Below are 18,382 nucleotides of genomic sequence, written 5' to 3'. Positions count from 1 at the left end.
AGGAGTTTACCAGGATATTGCCTGGTCTGCATGGTGTTAGCTATGTGGAGAGCCTGAATACACTCGGACTGTTTTCATTAGAAAGACGGAGGTTGAGGGGTGAACTGATAGAAGTCTACAAGATTATGAGGGGCATGGATAGAGCGGATGGGCAGGCCATCTTTCCCAGAGTGGTGGGGTCAGTTACCAGGGGTCAAAGGTTTAACGTCTGTGGTGCAAAGTTTAGAGGAGATGTGCGAGTCAGGTATTTTATGCAGAGGGTGCTGAGTACTGGAATGCGTTGCCATGGGAGGTTGTGGAATCAGATACGTTAATGGGGTTCAAAAGGCACCTTGACAAATACATGGATCCCATGTGTATAGAGGCGTACGGCATGAGGGAAGGCTGAGGGTTGTGACTAAGGTTGGTATCATGACCGGTACAGGCTTTGAGGGCCGAAGGGCCTGTTCCTGTGCTGTATTGTTGTTTGTTCTCCTTTTCCTCTTTGTTCGCTTTTTACCTTTGTTCTTCGTACTATTTACTTACCTCACTTAAACGCTAGCTTTACTTCCCTCTTCCTACATTGTTTACTTATATTACTTTATTATAAATATACCTGCCTTACACTTATTTTTGCTGTTTCTCAGTTACTCCGCTCCTTCAAATAAACAAAAAGCAAAGAAAACACTGTCTGCACTCACGATTGTTTCACTGTGATGCTGACTGCGAAATCAATGAGGACACGAATCCGGCCTTGTTTTCTATGAAACGCGGCTGTCCTCCACTCCTGCCCGTACAGAGCTCTATACTCAAACTTTTCAGTTTCACCTTCTGTCAGATACACCTAACTATCTGTGTTCATTCAACTCCAAAAGCGCTATCGCTCAGCCAAAGCAGGCACTCGCAGTTCAGACAAACAGGCACTGTTTAGCCTCTATTTCCATAGGCTTCAAATTACAATGTTCAGGAATTTGGTTTCAAACAATTCGTAGCAGCATAGAATCTGCGGCGTGGTGACAGGCTCCTTGGCCCGAACTGGTTCTCCCAGTAAGCCAATGAGTTCTCCCAGTGAGCCAGAGAAGACACAGCCAGAGTGAGACAGAACCAAGAGTGAGTTTGGGAATTTGAATCTAGGTGGGAATTGAATCAAATCAGAAAGGCAGCGCCTTTTAAATTTCAGGAGTGTAAATTAATTTAAATTAAGCTAGAATTGTGCAGTGTAGGTTAACAAGGGCTGCCCACCCACTCACATAACTGGTTGGCAGTTAAACGTCAGTCACTTAAATCTACTTTGATCTAAAAGCAGGTGGGGGAGGGGAGTCAATTCAGGACAGTTTAAAAAGAGCAACTTGTGAACTCACTCGCAGTGAGTTCTCCCAGTGAGCCAGAGAAGACACAGCTAGTGTGACACAGCTAAGAGTGAGTTTGGGAATTTGAATCTAGACGGGAATTGAATCAAATCAGTAAGGCAGCTCCTTTTAAATTTCAGGAGTTTAAGTTAATTTAAATTAAGCTAGAATTGTGCAGTGTAGGTTAACAAGGGCTGCCCCACCCACTCACATAACTGGTTGGCAGTTAAGTGTCAGTCACTTAAATCTACTTTGATCTAAAAGCAGGTGGGGGAGGGGAGTCACTTCAGGACAGTTTAAAAAGAGCAACTTGTAAACTCACTCCCAGTGTGTTCTCCCAGTGAGCGAGAGAAGACACAGCCAGAGTGAAACAGAACCAGGAGTGAGTTGGGGAATTTGAATCGAGGTGGGAATTCAAAGCTTGCCGGGGGCGGGGGTGGGGGGGGGGGGGGCTTTTTAATCCCTGGTAAGTGACTGGTAAGTAGTGTTTCTGTTTTTCTTTTTCTTTTCATTGGTATATTTATTTAATTTTTTCTTCGTTGTTTATTAATTTATTTAATTTGGGGGGGGGAAATTGTAATTGCTGAAGTTAACTGAAGGTTTAAGACATGGCAGGAGATCTCAGGCCCGTGTCATGCTCCTCGTGTGCGATGTGGGAGCTCAGGGACACGTCCACTCTCCCTGGCTCCTTCACGTGCAAGAAGTGTGTCCAGTTGCAGCTCCTGTTAGACCGCTTGACGGCTCTGGAGCTGCGGATGGACTCACTTTGGAGCATCCGTGATGCTGAGGACGTCGTGGATAGCACGTTTAGCGAGTTGGTCACACCGCAGGTGAAAGGCACTGAGTGAGATAGAAAATGGGTGACCAAAAGACAGAGCAAGAGTAGGAAGGCAGTGCAGGAGCCCTCTGTGGTCATCTCCCTGCAAAACAGATATACCCTTTGGATACTGTTGAGGGAGATGGCTCACCAGGGGAAGGCAGCAGCAGCCAGGTTCATGGCACCGTGGCTGGCTCTGCTGCGCAGCTGGGCAGAAAGAGGAATGGCAGGGCTATAGTGATAGGGGACTCAATTGTAAGGGGAATAGACAGGCGGTTCTGAGGACGCAATCGAGGCTCCGGGATGGTATGTTGCCTCCCTGGTGCAAGGGTCAGGGATGTCTCGGAGCAGCTGCAGGACATTCTGGCGGGGGGGGGGGGGGGGGAGGGTAAACAGCCAGCTGTCGTGGTGCACATAGGCACCAACGATATAGGTAAAAAACGGGCCGAGGTCCTACAAGCTGAACTTAGGGAGTTAGGAGTTAAACTAAAAAGTAGGACCTCAAAGGTAGTAATCTCAAGATTGCTACCAGTGCCACAAGCTAGTCAGACTAGGAATGTCAGGATAGAGAGGATGAATGCGTGGCTCGAGAGATGGTGCAAGGGAGAGGGATTCAAATTCCTGGGACATTGGAACCGGTACTGGGGGCGGTGGGACCAGTACAAACCGGACGGTCTGCACCTGGGCAGGACTGAAACCGATGTCCTAGGGCATGTGTTTGCTAGAGCTGTTGGGGAGAGTTTAAACTAATGTGGCAGGGGGATGGGAATCGATGCAGGAAGTTGGAAGGTAGTAAAACAGGGACAGGAACAAAAGGCAGTAAGGGTGAAAGTGTAATGCAGGGAAGCCATAGTCAAAAATCAAAAAGGGCGACAGTACAAGGTACATTGACTGAGGGGAGCTCAGTGAATAGGAGTAGGAATACTAAAAGGAATAACACGGGAAGTGAAAACATTAATGGAAAGTGACGCGGCAGGTTGTTACATGAAGATATGGGTTCAACGACAAGTAAAATTAGGAGAAAGGTGAAGAGGAAATATAACTTGGGAGAGGTTATCGATCGAGGTGTTAAGATTCAGAACAGAGGTAAAAAAGCCAACATAAGTGTACTTTACCTGAATGCTCGTAGTGTTCGGAATCAGGTAAATGAGTTGATGGCGCAAATCATCGTGAATGACTATGATTTAGTGGCCATTACTGAAACATGGTTAAAGGATGGTCACGACTGGGAGTTAAATATCCGAGGGTATCAAACTATTCGGAAGGGCAGAGTGGATGGTAAGGGTTATTTAAGGATGACATCCGGGCAACAGTAAGGGATGACATCGGTGCTATGGAGGATAAGGTTGAATCCATTTGGGTGGAAATCAGGAATAGTAAGGCGAAAAAGTAACTGATAGGAGTAATCTATAGGCCACCAAATAGTAACATTATGGTGGGGCAGGCAATAAACAAAGGAATAACTGATGCATGTCGAAATGGTACAGCAGTTATCATGGGGGATTGATTTCACCAGGTCGGTCAAGGCAGCCTTGAGGAGGAGTTTATAGAATGTATCCGCGATAGTTTCCAAAACAGTATGTAATGGAACCTCAGAGGGAACAAGAGATCCTAGATCTGGTCCTGTGTAATGAGACAGGATTGATTCAGGATCTCATAGTTAGGGATCCTCTCGGAAGGAGCGATCACAATCTGGTGGAATTTAAAATACAGATGGAGGGTGAGAAGGTAAAATCAAGCACTAGTGTTTTGTGCTTAAACAAAGGAGATTACAATGGGATGAGAGAAGAACTAGCTAAGGTAGACTGGGACCAAAGACTTTATAGTGAAACAGTTGAGGAACAGTGGAGAACCTTCCAAGTGATTTTTCACAGTGCTCAGCAAAGGTTTATACCGACAAAAATGAAGGACGGTAAAAAGAGGGAACATCGACCGTGGATATCTAAGGAAATAAGGGAGAGTATCAAATTGAAGGAAAAAACATACAAAGTAGCAAAGATCAGTGGGAGACTGGAGGACTGGGAAATCTTTAGGGTGCAACAGAAAACTACTAAAAAAGATATAAAGAGTAAGATAGATTATGAGAGTAAACTTGCTCAGAATATAAAAAGACAGTAAATGTTTCTACAAATATATAAAACAAAAAAGAGTGGCTAAGGTAAATATTGGTCCTTTAGAGGATGAGAAGGGCGATTTAATAATGGGAGATGAGGAAATGGCTGAGGAACTGAACAGGTGTTTTGGGTCGGTCTTCACAGTGGAAGACACAAATAACATGCCAGTGACTCATGGAAATGAGGCTATGACAGGTGAGGACCTTGAGAGGATCGTTATCACCAAGGAGGTAGTGATGGGCAAGCTAATGGGGCTAAAGGTAGACAAGTCTCCTGGACCTGATGGAATGCATCCCAGAGTGCTAAAAGAGATGGCTAGGGAAATGGCAAATGCACTCGTGCTAATGTGCCAAAATTCACTAGACTCTGGGGTGGTCCCGGCGGATTGGAAATTAGCAAACGTGACACCACTGTTTAAAAAAGGAGGTAGGCAGAAAGCGGGTAATTAAAGGCCAGTGAGCTTAACTTCGGTAGTAGGAAAGATGCTGGAATCTATCATTAAGGAAGAAATAGCGAGGCACCTGGACGGAAATTGTCCCATTGGGCAGACGCAGCATTGGTTCATGAAGGGCAGGTCGTGCCTAACTAATTTAGTGGAATTTTTTTGAGGACATTAACAGTGCGGTAGATAACGGGGAGCCAATGGATGTGGTATATCTGGATTTCCAGAAAGCCTTAGACAAGGTGCCACACAAAGGGTTGCTGCATAAGATAAAGATGCATTGCATTCAGGGGAAAGTAGTTGCATGGATAGAGGATTGATTAATTAATAGAAAGCAAAGAGTGGGGATTAATGGGTGTTTCTCTGGTTAGCAATCAGTAGCTAGTGGTGTCCCTCAGGGATCAGTGTTGGGCCCACAACTGTTGACAATTTACATAGATGATTTGGAGTTGGGGACCAAGGGCAATGTGTCCATGTTTGCAGACGACACTAAGATAAGTGGTAAAGCAAAAAGTGCAGAGGATACTGGAAGTCTGCAGAGGGATTTGGATAGGCTAAGTGAAAGGGCTAGGGTCTGGCAGATGGAATACAATGTTGACAAATGTGAGGTTATCCATTTTGGTAGGAATAACAGCAAAAGGGATTATTATTTAAATGATAAAATATTAAAACATGCTGCTGTGCAGAGAGACCTGGGTGTGCTAGTGCATGAGTCGCAAAAAGTTGGTTTACAGGTGCATCAGGTGATTAAGAAGGCAAATGGAATTTTGTCCTTCATTGCTAGAGGGATGGAGTTTAAGACTAGGGATGTTGTGCTGCAATTGTATAAGGTGTTAGTGAGGCCACACCTGGAGTATTGTGTTCAGTTTTGGTCTCCTTACTTGAGGAAGGACGTACTGGCACTGGACGGTGTGCAGAGGAGATTCACTAGGTTAATCCCAGAGCTGAAGGGGTTGGATTACGAGGAGAGGTTGAGTAGACTGGGACTGTACTCGTTGGAATTTAGAAGGTTGAGGGGGGATCTTATAGAAACATATAAGATTATGAAGGGAATAGATAGGATAGATGCGGGCAGGTTGTTTCCACTGGCGGGTGAAAGCAGAACTAGGGGGCATAGCCTCAAAATAAGGGGAAGTTGATTTCGGACTGTGTTTAAGAGGAACTTCTTCACCCAAAGGGTTGTTAATCTATGGAATTCCTTGCCCAGTGAAGCAGTAGAGGCTCCTTCATTAAATGTTTTTACGATAAAGATAGATAGTTTTTTGAAGAATAAAGGGATTAAGGGTTATGGTGTTCGGGCCGGAAAGTGGAGCTGAGTCCACAAAAGATCAGCCATGATCTCATTGAATGGTGGAGCAGGCTCGAGGGCCAGATGGCCTACTCCTGCTCCTAGTTCTTATGTTCTTATGGTCCATGCCAATCAAAAGGCCCAACGAAGCACTTCCCATTTGCCTGTATATGGCGCATATCCCTCTAAACCTTTGCTATCCATGTTTCTCTCCAAATGCCTTTTAAATGTTTTCAACGTCCCTGCCTCAAACACTTTCTCCAGCAGCTCATTCAATATGTGAACCAGCGGCTGTGTCTAAAGGTTGCTCCTCAGGTTTCCATTAATTATTTCCCCTCTTAATTTACAACCATGCCCTCTAATTCTCGATTCCACAACCCTGGGAAAAGAACTGAGTGCATTCCCCCTATCTATGCCATTCATGATCTTAAACACCCCTCAGTCTCCCACGCACCGAAGAAAAAAGTCCTAGCCTCTCGACTCTCTCCCTCTAACTCAGTCCCTTGAATCCTAGAAGCATCCTTGTAAATCACTTTAATAACACCTGTCATATAGCATGGCAATCAAAACGGAAAATAATACTCCAGGTGCGGCCTCAGAAACGCCCTGTACAACTGCAACATAACTGCACAACATATCTGCATAATTAATAAGCTGGAGCTACAGTTAGTCGAACTAACTTAAAGAACAGGTTTTAATTAACCGATTAAAGAACTATTTTAGCTTTCAATTAAACCTGAAAATAATTTTATTTACTACTTAGCCCCTTACAAATCACCACTTCAACACCCTGTGACCACGCAACTCCAAAAACACTCTCACTCAGCCAAAGCAGGCACTCACACTGCAGTGCTGCTGGAGTTGGAAATGGATGCTGCTGTGTGTAGTGGCTTCTGCTGCTGCTCTCTCTCTCTGCTGCTGTTGTTGTTACTTCTGCTGAGTTTGCTACCTGTTCCCAGTACTGTTTGCTGCTGAGCTGACTGGAGGAAGGAGAAGTGATGGGAGGACAGAGGAGGGAAGGACAAGAAGAAGGTGACTTCAACACCAAGGTGGAGTGGAGAGCTTTGGATTGCTTCTTTTCTGGATCCCTCCCGGATTGAGAGCTGTCTGGTCCGGTTCTCCCAACCATCAACACCTGCCTTAAGCGAAGACGAAGCCTTCTTCTTCTCACAGTTATGCCTGTTCAGAGCAGGGGACCCAGCAGCCGCCCCGTTTGCTGAGCCCCTCCTGGGCCGAAGACGTCGTACATGAGCAGCTTGTTCTCGCAGGGAGGACTTCGGAATACATCGCTGTTGGCGTTCCAGGATGGAGCACGGGCTGTGATTTGCTGCGCCCTTGTCAGGCTGGAGAACTCGTAAACCAGCACCTACAATGTATCAGTGTGGTAGCTCTAGGGTGGGAGTTGGACTGTGTTTTCTCTCGGTCCCCTCGCGGTCTGAACAGCAGCTTGAGCTCCCGTGGCCTGTTTCCCTCCAGCATCACAAGAGTCTCCCACCTCAGGCACAAATCCATGCACGGTGCCCGCTCTCCTGTGCCGCTCTCCTCCTCATCCCGCTGTGCCTCTGCTCGATCTTCCCTTCATTTCCTCGTTCCCCCAGATACCTTTCCAGGGGAAGATTACATTGTTCCACTTCGCTCTACGCCTAATCCCCCCTGTCTATTTTCATGAATAACCAACACGACAAAGCCCACCTTTGGGTGGGCGTGGCACATGCACTGATGGCCACTCCACCTAAGCCGGTGGTAGGGCAGTCCAGAGTCACATATGCAGGGATGTTGGCCTCTTTGGCCCCAACTACACGCGCAGCTCCGCCACCCTTCTCGTTGGTCGCCTGGAATCCTGGGATTAAGTGTTACACGACTGTGACCATAGAGTTGTATGTTCGCTCAATGACCAGGGTCATCAACACATGGCCACCGTGGCCTTCACTCATAAGGACGGAATGTTGTGTTTTTCCTGAGAGGGTGGTTCACCTTGCCGTTGAAAAGACGATCACGGTGAGTGGCATCTACCTAGCGATGGACACGCTTGCAGCCATCGCCGGGAGGGTAATACTCTCAAATGTACCATCTGTGGAACTACTCCCCCACCTCCAACTACTGGAGGAGGTACGTTCCGAGGTACGCCGCTCCCTCTTGACCAAAAGGATGGCCCCCATCAGGCACATCTATTCCTTCGGGCGCCAGGCCGGTTATTAGAAGTTGTTTTTAAAGTCTCCCATAAAGGCGAGACGTTCCGTATATTTTGGTCTGCAGATGGCGTATTGCAGATGACTGCAAGCTGCACGAAGGTGGGGAAAGTGCGAAAGGCCGCCACAGACACCAAGGCTGTCGTGCCTGGTACCGGCGCCCCCTCCCGCTCCAACGGCATTACCAACCCACTAACACGAGGAGATACTGCGTCTACAGCTGCCAACCAACCTCGGCTGCCAGCGTGGAGGAAGGAGGGTGTCCACAAGTTTGCAAGGCACATAAGAAGGCGGTGCAAGGATCGGCCCCTGTTCCGGGCGGCCAAGAGAACTCCGCATCCTGGAACTCCGGCTGGGCAGAAACTAATACACACTCAGCGGACACTCCTCCTTATCTGGGGCCCATGGCACCACATCATTGGGCACTGGGCCAGCGGCTGCCCCATTCTGGTTGCTCGTCGGGAAACTGGGGCTTAAGAGTTACTCTCACCGGACTGTGTCCAGCGAGGTGTATGTTCGCTCAATGGCCAGTGTCATCAACACATGGCTATCGTGGCCTCCTCTCATATGGACGGAAATGGTATGTTTTTCCTGAGAGGGTGGTTCACCTTGTCCTTGAAAAGGCGCTCAAGGTGAGTGGCATATAGCTGGCGGTGGACCCATTTGCAACCACCGTACAGAGTGTCTAAATCTCCATTGTGCTACCTGTGGAACTCCTCCCCCACCAACTATTGGAGGAGGTACGTTCCGAGATGGCGCCGCTACCTCTTGGCCATCTGCTCCTGCCGGTGCAAGGCTTTTGTTTGCCAGTTATTAGTGGGAGATTTTGATGTCTCCCATCAATGCGAGACTTTCCGTATATTTTGGTATGCAGATGACTGCAAGAACGTGGGGCAAGTAGCAATGAATTTCCCCAACACCAAGGCCACCACAGACACCAAGGCTGCCCTGCTTGGTACCCGCGCCACCTCCCACTCCACTGATATCACCAGGCCACTCACACGAAGGGACACTCTGTATACAGCTGCCAACCAATCTTCTGTCAGCGTGGAGGAGGGAGATCGTCCCACAAAAGGGCAAGGCAGGGATCGGACCCAGACACCCCTGTCCCCGTCGGCCTAGCGAACCCCGCACCCTGCAACTCCGGCTCGGCAGCCACTGATTATACTCACTCCGCAGAAACGCCTCCTTATCTGGTTCCCATTGGTACCTCACCATTGAGCACTGGATCCAGCCGCGTTTCGACACAAATCACAAGGGGGCACCGCCGATGCACGCAAGCCCGAGCCGTCGCATAGATCAACAAAGTCACGATCCCAGGGGCAGCATATCATGGGAAGAGGGGCTGGTGAGAGGATGACATTTCCTCAGTGGTGACAACGCCTGTAATCGGCGCCACTCCTTGGAGGGGGGTGAAACACATCATGACCCGACTCCCCATTGCGGGGTTGAAGTCGCCACCACTCCTGACCCCTCGACATCACACCCGTCCACTGAAAGAAAATGGAAAAGGCGAAGCACATCTCCAATTCTGAGCCAGCACAGCCCGCCCCAGAACAGGACGCATTGCGGCCGGGTGTGAGTGGGAGCCCCGACGGCCCGTTCCACCCGGTGCAATTTTCCACCTCGTCGGCGTTCGTTTCCACTACGCTAGAGGGCTGCGACAGGTCCCTAACCTCGGGAGCATTGGCCGTTGGTAGTGTGGAGGGCACCATTCTCCGTTACAATCTTCGATAACGGGTGATTCCATCTCAGTGCCAGAGCTCTTTCCGGTATTCTTCCTCGATCTGTCCGGTAACCCGGTGGCGCAAGCGGAGCGACTGCCTGAGCCTCCGCCTCCCTCTGGCCCAGTGCACTCAGAGAAGCCCGCGAGGACCCCATCTGCCGATGTGGTGGAAGACTCGGTCCCAGATAACGACTGTCCGGAGAAGGAAGTCTGCTAGGCGGGAGGCACGGTGTTTGATTTGAGTCCATATGCAGCCATGTGAACACCATTGTTCCCGACACCGAGTTGCCCGTCATCCCCCGGGGGAATGCCAGGATTCCCTACACACCAACTGCGGTTGCTGAAAAAGATAGCAGCGTGCACTCGACTGATGGTCGAATATGGCACTGCGCATGAATTCTTCCCGCGCATACGTTAAAGACACTAAGCGGCAGTGCCTTTAACCTTTCCTCGACGGACTCCTTGGGAGTGGAAGCTTCTCCCCGCCGCTTCATTCTGTTGCTGAACTGCTGGGGACAAGTCTCGCTTAATAAAGCCTCATCGACTTCATCACTACTCGTCTCTCTCGTAAGTCATTGTGCGCTACAATTTATTAAGCGAGCTTAAAGGACTATGGAGCTCCGGATCGCCCCGGAATGCCTGCGGATCAGCCCCCACGCAGCGAACTCGGCAGCAGTATTTAAACACTGGCAAGCTTGTTTTGAAGGCTACCTCCGAACGGCCCCTGGCCGGATCACAGAAGACCAGAAAATGCAGGTCCTGCATTCGAGGGTAAGCCCGGAAATTTACCCTCTCATAGAAGACGCAGAGGATTTCCTGACGGCGCTCGCAGCACTGAAGAGCATCTACGTTCGCCCCGTGTACCAGGTCTACGCACGCTACCAACTCGCAACGAGACGGCAAAGTCCCGGAGAATCGCTAGAAGAATTCTACGCTGCGCTGCTAATTTTGGGACGGGGCTGCAGCTGCCCGCCGGTGAACGCAATCGAACACACGGACATGCTAATTCGCGATGCGTTTGTGGCAGGTATGAACTCTCCCCAAATCCGCCAAAGACTTTTAGAAAGAGAGTCGCTAGGACTCTCAGAGTCACGGGCCCTTGCACCTTCCCTAGATGTGGCCTCGCAAAACACCCGCGCCTACGGCCCTGACCGCGCGGCCGCCCCTTGGGCTCCGTGGACCCCCGTCGCGACAACCCCCCCTCCCTCACAGGCTTGCGCGGTTAAAGCGCCAGACCATCCCGGGGGGGCCCGCTGCTATTTCTGCGGGCAAGCGAAACACCCCCGGCAGCGCTGCCCGGCCCGCGCAGCTAGTTGCAAAAGCTGCGGCAAGAAGGGCCATTAAGCGGCTGTGTGCCGGTCCCGGGGGGACGCCGCAATCCCCGGAGAAGAACAAGCCCAGCGCATCCCAAATGCTCCCCAACCCCCCCCCCAGCGCCCCATGAGCGACCCGCGGGCGCTGCCATTTTGGGTCCCGGGCACCACGAGGGGTGGATGGGCGCTGCCATATTGTGACCCCCCAGCCACGTGCGGTTCATGGGGGCGGCCATTTTGTCCACCCCTGACCACGTGCGATCCATGGGGGCGGCCATTTTGTCCACCCCCCGGCCGCGTGCGATTCATGGACACCGCCATCTTGGATGACAACAAAGGACCCCAGCATCGACGGCTCCACGGGGTCCGAAGAAGACGCCGAGACACTATGACCACGACTGGCTTCGGTGACGCTGGATCAATCACGGCCCCGGACGCTCCAGATGACGACAACAACGGTGCTGATCAACGGACACGAGACATCATGCTTGATCAACTCCGGGAGCACCGAAAGTTTCATTCACCCAGACACGGTAAGACGCTGTTTTCTGACCATCCATCCAAGTACCCAAAAGATTTCCCTAGCTGCAGGATCCCACTCCGTAGAGATCAAAGGGTTCTGCATCGCGAACCTAACGGTGCAAGGGAGGGAGTTTAAAAACTACAGGCTCTACGTCCTTCCCCAACTCTGCGCGCCCACATTACTGGGATTAGATTTCCAGTGTAACATGCAGAGCCTAACATTTCAATTCGGCGGCCCAATACCCCCACTCACTATCTGCGGCCTCGCAACTCTCAAGGTTGAACCGCCGTCCTTGTTTGCAAACCTCACCCCGGATTGCAAACCCGTCGCCACTAGGAGCAGACGGTACAGCGCCCGGGACCGGATATTTATTCGGTCTGAAGTCCAGCGGTTGCTGAAGGAAGGCAGAATCCAGACCAGCAATAGTCCCTGGAGAGCCCAGGTGGTAGTAAAGACCGGGAAGAAGCAAAGGATGGTCATAGACTATAGCCAGACCATCAACAGGTACACACAGCTAGATGCGTACCCTCTCTCCCGCATTTCCGACATGGTAAATCGTATTGCCCAGTATAAGGTTTTCTCCACCGTGGACCTCAAGTTCGCCTACCACCAGCTCCCCATCCGCCCAGGTGACCGCAAGTACACAGCCTTCGAGGCAGACGAGCGTCTATACCACTTCCTAAGGGTCCCATTTGGTGTCACGAACGGGGTCTCGGTCTTCCAACGGGAGATGGACCGAATGGTTGGCCAGCACGGATTGCAGGCCACGTTCCCGTATCTCGACAACGTAACCATCTGCGGCCACGATCAGCAGGACCACGACGCCAACCTCCAAAAATTCCTCCAGACCGCTAACGCCTTGAACATCACATACAACGAGGAAAAGTGGGTTTTTAGCACAAACCGGTTGGCCATCCTGGGATACGTAGTGCGCAATGGGATAATAGGCCCCGACCCCGAACGCATGCGCCCCCTTATGGAATTTCCCCTCCCCCCACTGCCCCAAAGCCCTGAAACGTTGCCTGGGGTTCTTTTCATATTACGCCCAGTGGGTCCCCCAGTACGCAGACAAGGCCCGCCCGCTAATACAGACCACTACCTTCCCCCTGTCGACAGAGGCTCGCCAGGCCTTCAGCCACATCAAAGCGGATATCGTAAAGGCCACGATGCGTGCCATCGACGAATCCCTCCCCTTCCAGGTCGAGAGCGACGCCTCCGACGTAGCTCTGGCGGCCACCCTTAACCAAGCGGGCAGACCCGTGGCCTTTTTCTCCCGAACCCTCCACGCCTCAGAAATCCGCCACTTCTCAATGGAAAAGGAAGCCCAAGCCATAGTGGAAGCTGTGCGACATTGGTGGCATTACCTGGCCGGCAGGAGATTCACTCTTCTCACCAACCAGCGGTCGGTAGCCTTCATGTTTGATAATGCACAGCGGGGCAAAATTAAAAATGACAAGATCTTAAGGTGGAGGATCGAGCTCTCCACCTTCAACTATGAGATCTTGTACCATCCCGGAAAGCTGAACGAGCCGTCCGATGCCCTATCCCGCGGCACATGTGCCAACGCACAAATAGACCGTCTCCAAGCCCTCCACGAGGACCTCTACCACCCGGGGGTCACTCGGTTCTACCATTTCATAAAGTCCCGCAACCTCCCCTACTCTGTGGAGGAGGTCCGTACAGTCACCAGGAACTGCCACATCTGGCACTTTTTCAGGCCGGATAGAGCGCACCTGATCAAGGCTTGCCGCCCCTTTGAACGCCTCAGTCTGGATTTCAAAGGGCCCCTCCCCTCCACCGACCGCAACGCATACTTCCTGAACGTGGTGGACGAGTACTCCCGTTTCCCCTTCGCCATCCCCTGCCCCGACATGACAGCGGCCACAATCATTAAAGCCCTTGGCACCATATTCACACTGTTCGGTTGCCCCGCATATATCCATAGCGACAGGGGGTCCTCCTTCATGAGTGACGAGCTGCGCCAGTTCCTTTTCAGCAAGGGCATAGCCTCGAGCAGGACGACCAGCTACAACCCCCGGGGGAACGGGCAAGTAGAGAGGGAGAACGGCACGGTCTGGAAGACTGTCCTACTGGCCCTACGGCCCAGGGATCTTCCAGTTTCCCGGTGGCAGGAGGTCCTCCCGGACGCTCTCCACTCCATCCTGTCGCTGCTGTGTACCACCACTAACCAAACGCCTCATGAGCACCTCCTTGTCTTCCCCAGGAAGTCCTCCTCCGGAATGTCGCTGCCGACCTGGCTGGCGGCCCCAGGACCAATCTTGCTCCGGAAACATGTGCGGGCGCACAAATCGGACCCGTTGGTCAAGAGGGTTCACCTTCTCCACGCGAACCCGCAGTACGCCTACGTGGCATACCCCGACGGCCGACAGGACACAGTCTCCCTGCGGGACCTGGCGCCCGCCGGCAACACACCCCCCCCCCGACACTGATCATCCCCTCCCTACCACCGGCGCACCCCGCGACCGCCCCCTTCCCGGGAGGATCGGTCCTCCTCCCGTGCCCGCCCAGGAGTGAAACAGGAACGAACACCGAAACGCTCCCGGAGACGACAACGCCTGAACAAGCACCTGCACCACCACCGGGGCTGAGGCGATCGACGAGGAAGACCAGACCGCCCGCTCGACTCGTGGCATCGGCGTGAGACCAAGAATGTTGTTGGATTGTAACAAAAAAAAAACAAAACATTTTTCTCTTACTAATATTGTAAATAGTTTCACAAACCTTGTACATAGCCCAGTGTAGGGCTAAAACTGTAATAACATGCCTGAAATTTTCCTCCCAGGACCAGCCTTGTAAACCCCTACCACCATGCGAACCACCACCCAGCCGGGTTCCTTTTTAACAAGGGGTGAATGTGGTGGTATGTAATAGGGGTCATGTGGGACTGTGAAGCCGTGATGCTATTGGCTGACAGATCCCGGGTCCTGGTTGGCTGTTGACTCCTGGCTCCGCCCTGAAGGCGGAGTATAAGAACCCGAGCTTCTCCCCGCCGCTTCATTCTGTTGCTGAACTGCTGGGGACAAGTCTCGCTGAATAAAGCCTCATCGACTTCATCACTACTCGTCTCTCTTGTAAGTCATTGTGCGCTACAAGGTGGCACTTCACTTGTGATATGGACGTGACCATAGCCAAACTCAACATCGATGGTAACAGGGACGTGCTCCGCAGATTCTTGAACATTTCAGTCCTTCGTCCCGGAAAGTATGTGGTGAGCTTTCTGCAAGAAACGCAAACCGCTCCAGGAGACAAAGCCACGTGGCTCCTGTAATGGTGAGGGGGGCGCGTTCGACATGAGTTACCTGACCTCACCTTTAGGAGGGGTGGCTATCTTGTTGGCTTAACAGTTTCAGCCGGGGATCGTGTTGGGGGTGTGGAGGTGAGGGGATCAAGGAGCCACTGAAAGGCCGATTGCTGGACCACGAGGGGGGCGAGTCACTTCACGTTTTGAATGTACACGCTACCCTGGCTGGCCGACAGCAGACGACATTCTTTGAAAAAGTGTTCCCTCATCTTTGCAACATCACCGTTGGACAGTGCATCATCCTGGCTGGGGATTTGAATTGCACCCTCGGGGCAAAGGGCTTCTCGGTACCCATTGTGTCTCTCGTGTGGTGGTGAGGTTGAGGAACATGTTCGGGTTCTTTGACTTGGTGGATGTCTGGCTTACTCTTCACCCTAAAGGGGAAAATATCGTGACTGGAGAGATGCCCCTCTCATGGGGCAGGGTTACATCAACCTGTTGACAAAGAGTGCGTGATCTCCACCAGCTTAGAAAATTGTGGTCGGGCAGCACGGTGGCGCAGTTGTTAGCATTGCTGCCTCACGGCACCGAGGTCCCAGTTTCGATCGCGGCTCTCGGTAACTGTCAGTGTGGAGGTTGCACATTCTCCCCGTGTTTCCGTGGGTTTTACCCCCACGACCCAAAGATGTGCAAGGTAGGTGAATGGGCCACGCTAAATTGCCACTTAATTGGAAAAAAGAATTGGCCATTCTAAATTCATAAAAAAGAAATAAAAATGGTGATCTATCTCCCTCCTCAGCACGGAATACAAGATCTTCGGCAAGGCGATGTTTCCTCCTTGGAACCATGTTCGACCACATGATCCACCCCGAACATTCTTACACAGTCTAAGGCAAACGATCCATGACAACATCCATCTGCTCCGGGGTCTGTTCCATCTTTCCCAGAGATCTGCTCTACCGAGCGCCTCCCTGTCCCTGGTTCAGGAGAAACCATTGGACAGTTGGAGCACAAATGTTTATTTGGGATTCTTCAAGCATACGTGATCGGGACACATTTCGTCACACGTATCCGACCTCTGTAGACTGGCACAGAGTGTCCCATTAAGGTTAGCGGTGACCTGATGGTGCCCCTGCGTTTTGGGAGAACAGTATGCCAGGACTGGCCCTTGACTGGCGAACTCTATTTTATTTGCCTGGAGACTTTCCTGCGCCTGCTGCGGTGAAGGTGTGTGGACTGGTTCTGCGCATGCCGGGCATTGGGGTGGTCCTTTAGGCTTCTACCAAAGACCTGCTCCTCAAGTTCACCAGCGCTGCTGACCTGCGGAGGATGCGAGAGTGCCAGACTGTCTACTCGGCTGTGACCTCTGCGAGGATCAATGGACCAACTTTTCCAGACTACTGGTCAGTCGTGGCAGATGGATCTCCACCCAGAGGACATCGCGCCTTTTACTTGGAGCAGGACCAGCCTTGTATACTTTGGAGTCCATCGTTGCCAGGCTGATGAATGGTGACGGCTAACGGGCAAGAGCTGGAGGCAAAGATCGCAGTTCGCTTGGGACGCTGGCCAGGACTGCTGCAAGTTCTCGCATAAACCAGCTGACAGCCTCCATGTTGTGTCACTGGCTGGTCATTTTCATGCCTTTCCCTGATTTTGTCACAAACCTCCGAAAAATATTTGTAGAGTCCTTTTGGTACAAGGCGCAGCACTGGTTCGCTGCTGAGGTTCTGAATGTCCCGTTTATGTAAGGCGGCCAAGCGTTGGTGTGCCTTTGCATCCTGGAGGCGACATTCTGCCTTCGGACCCTGCAACAAAATCTTTACGTTGAGCCATGGTGTATCATTCTAACCGATCACCCACTTGCTCACCAAGAATCTGTCTGAAAAATATTCAAACAATTTGCTTCCACTATTGCTTAAGGAAGAGAATTCCATGGATTCGTGGCACTCAGAGAGAAAACATAAAAGGCCTGGTATGTGCCTTAGACCAGGGGCTACTCATACTTAAGCAGCAGCGCCCCAATAGTGTCTGGAACTTCAAGGAAAGTAAATACAATTAGACTGAGCTGAGAGAAACAGGTGGATTGGAGAAAATATTCGTGATAGCGATGGTATAGAAATGGGGTATAAATGGACAATGCCCAGCGTAGACGGGACTGGAAAACGGGGTCAGGGTGAGTAAGGGATAGGCACAGATTACCCGTCCTCTCGGATGGATCCGGTCTTTCTAAAGGTTGATGAATGACATTATTTCAGCAGGTCACTGCATGCTTTCTCTTTCAGTTCTGGTGGATGGAAGATTCCAGAGCATGTTGTGCCAAAACGTCGCTGCTCCACAGACTTCACAATCTGGTTAAATGGTATTGTCAGTCTCTTGCATATCACATTCACAATTTATGTGCTGTATTGTTTATATCGGTGACAATTTTCAATGTTCATACATCTAATTTCAGGTTCGCATCCCACAGTTGGTCAAGGAGAGGTAACCAAAACGGTTTGCTTCCACGGGAATACAGACTGCAGCTACACCCTGGAAATTAATATCAAAAACTGTACCGATTACATTGTTTATGAGCTGAAGCCACCACCTCACTGTCAGTCTGCTTATTGCACAGGTAGATTATCGGTACAGCATGCTACTGAAATGTGTCTTTCGAATCTACATTATAAACAAGAGCAGAATAACTCTATGTATTGTGACATAGAAAACGGATGGAAGAACTTGTACAGAAGGATGAATACCCATAGACCGGCGCAGACAATGACATATGGCTACGTGCATAGACGGCGTGGAGGTCGAGGGATGCTGCGCAGAGAGAAAGAGAGAGAGATGTGGAGGGATATTGACACACAGATGAAAAGATGTAGAAAGAGATAGATAAATGGATGGTCCGATGCCAAGAGAGATGATTTAATGGACGGACAGAAGCGACTTGACAGAGGTAGATACACAAATGGACAGATGAAAAACAGAGAGACAGATACACGGAACACTATCTCTGCTAAACAGAGATAAACATAGAAACGTATTCGGCCCATCAATCCTGCTCTGCCATTCAACATGATCGTGGCTGATCATCAAGTTCTTTATCCTGATCTCAGCTTCCCCCATATCCCTTGATCCCTTTTGCTCCATGAGCTAAATCTAATTCCTTGTTGAAATTAACAACGTGTTGACGCCAATGACTGTTTGTGATAGTGAATTCCACAGGTTCGCCTCTGTCTGGTTGAAAGAAATTCTCCTCACCTCAGTCCTAAAAGGATTGCCCCTTATCCTCAAACCATGACCCCTATTTCTGGACACCCCCACCATCAGGAATGTTTGTTTAGAATCTACCTTGTCTAACACTATTAGAATTTTGTAAATGTCTATGAGTCCCC

The 18,382-nt window shown here is 50.7% G+C and overlaps 1 protein-coding gene across 2 annotated transcripts in view; it reads left to right on the top strand.

The window, feature by feature from the left end:
- Positions 1-18,382, top strand: part of LOC140389361 (pancreatic secretory granule membrane major glycoprotein GP2-like) — a 108,661-nt gene that overhangs the window by 39,050 nt on the left and 51,229 nt on the right. For both annotated transcript variants that reach the window (XM_072473527.1, XM_072473528.1), the window contains 2 exons: positions 17,285-17,361; positions 17,455-17,616. In XM_072473527.1, the coding sequence (XP_072329628.1) occupies positions 17,285-17,361; positions 17,455-17,616 (239 nt within the window). The remainder of the gene's footprint in view (positions 1-17,284; positions 17,362-17,454; positions 17,617-18,382) is intronic.

This window comes from Scyliorhinus torazame, chromosome 14 (assembly GCF_047496885.1).
Source record: "Scyliorhinus torazame isolate Kashiwa2021f chromosome 14, sScyTor2.1, whole genome shotgun sequence".
NCBI lineage: Eukaryota > Metazoa > Chordata > Chondrichthyes > Carcharhiniformes > Scyliorhinidae > Scyliorhinus > Scyliorhinus torazame.
This window is presented reverse-complemented; position numbering and strand designations above follow the sequence as displayed.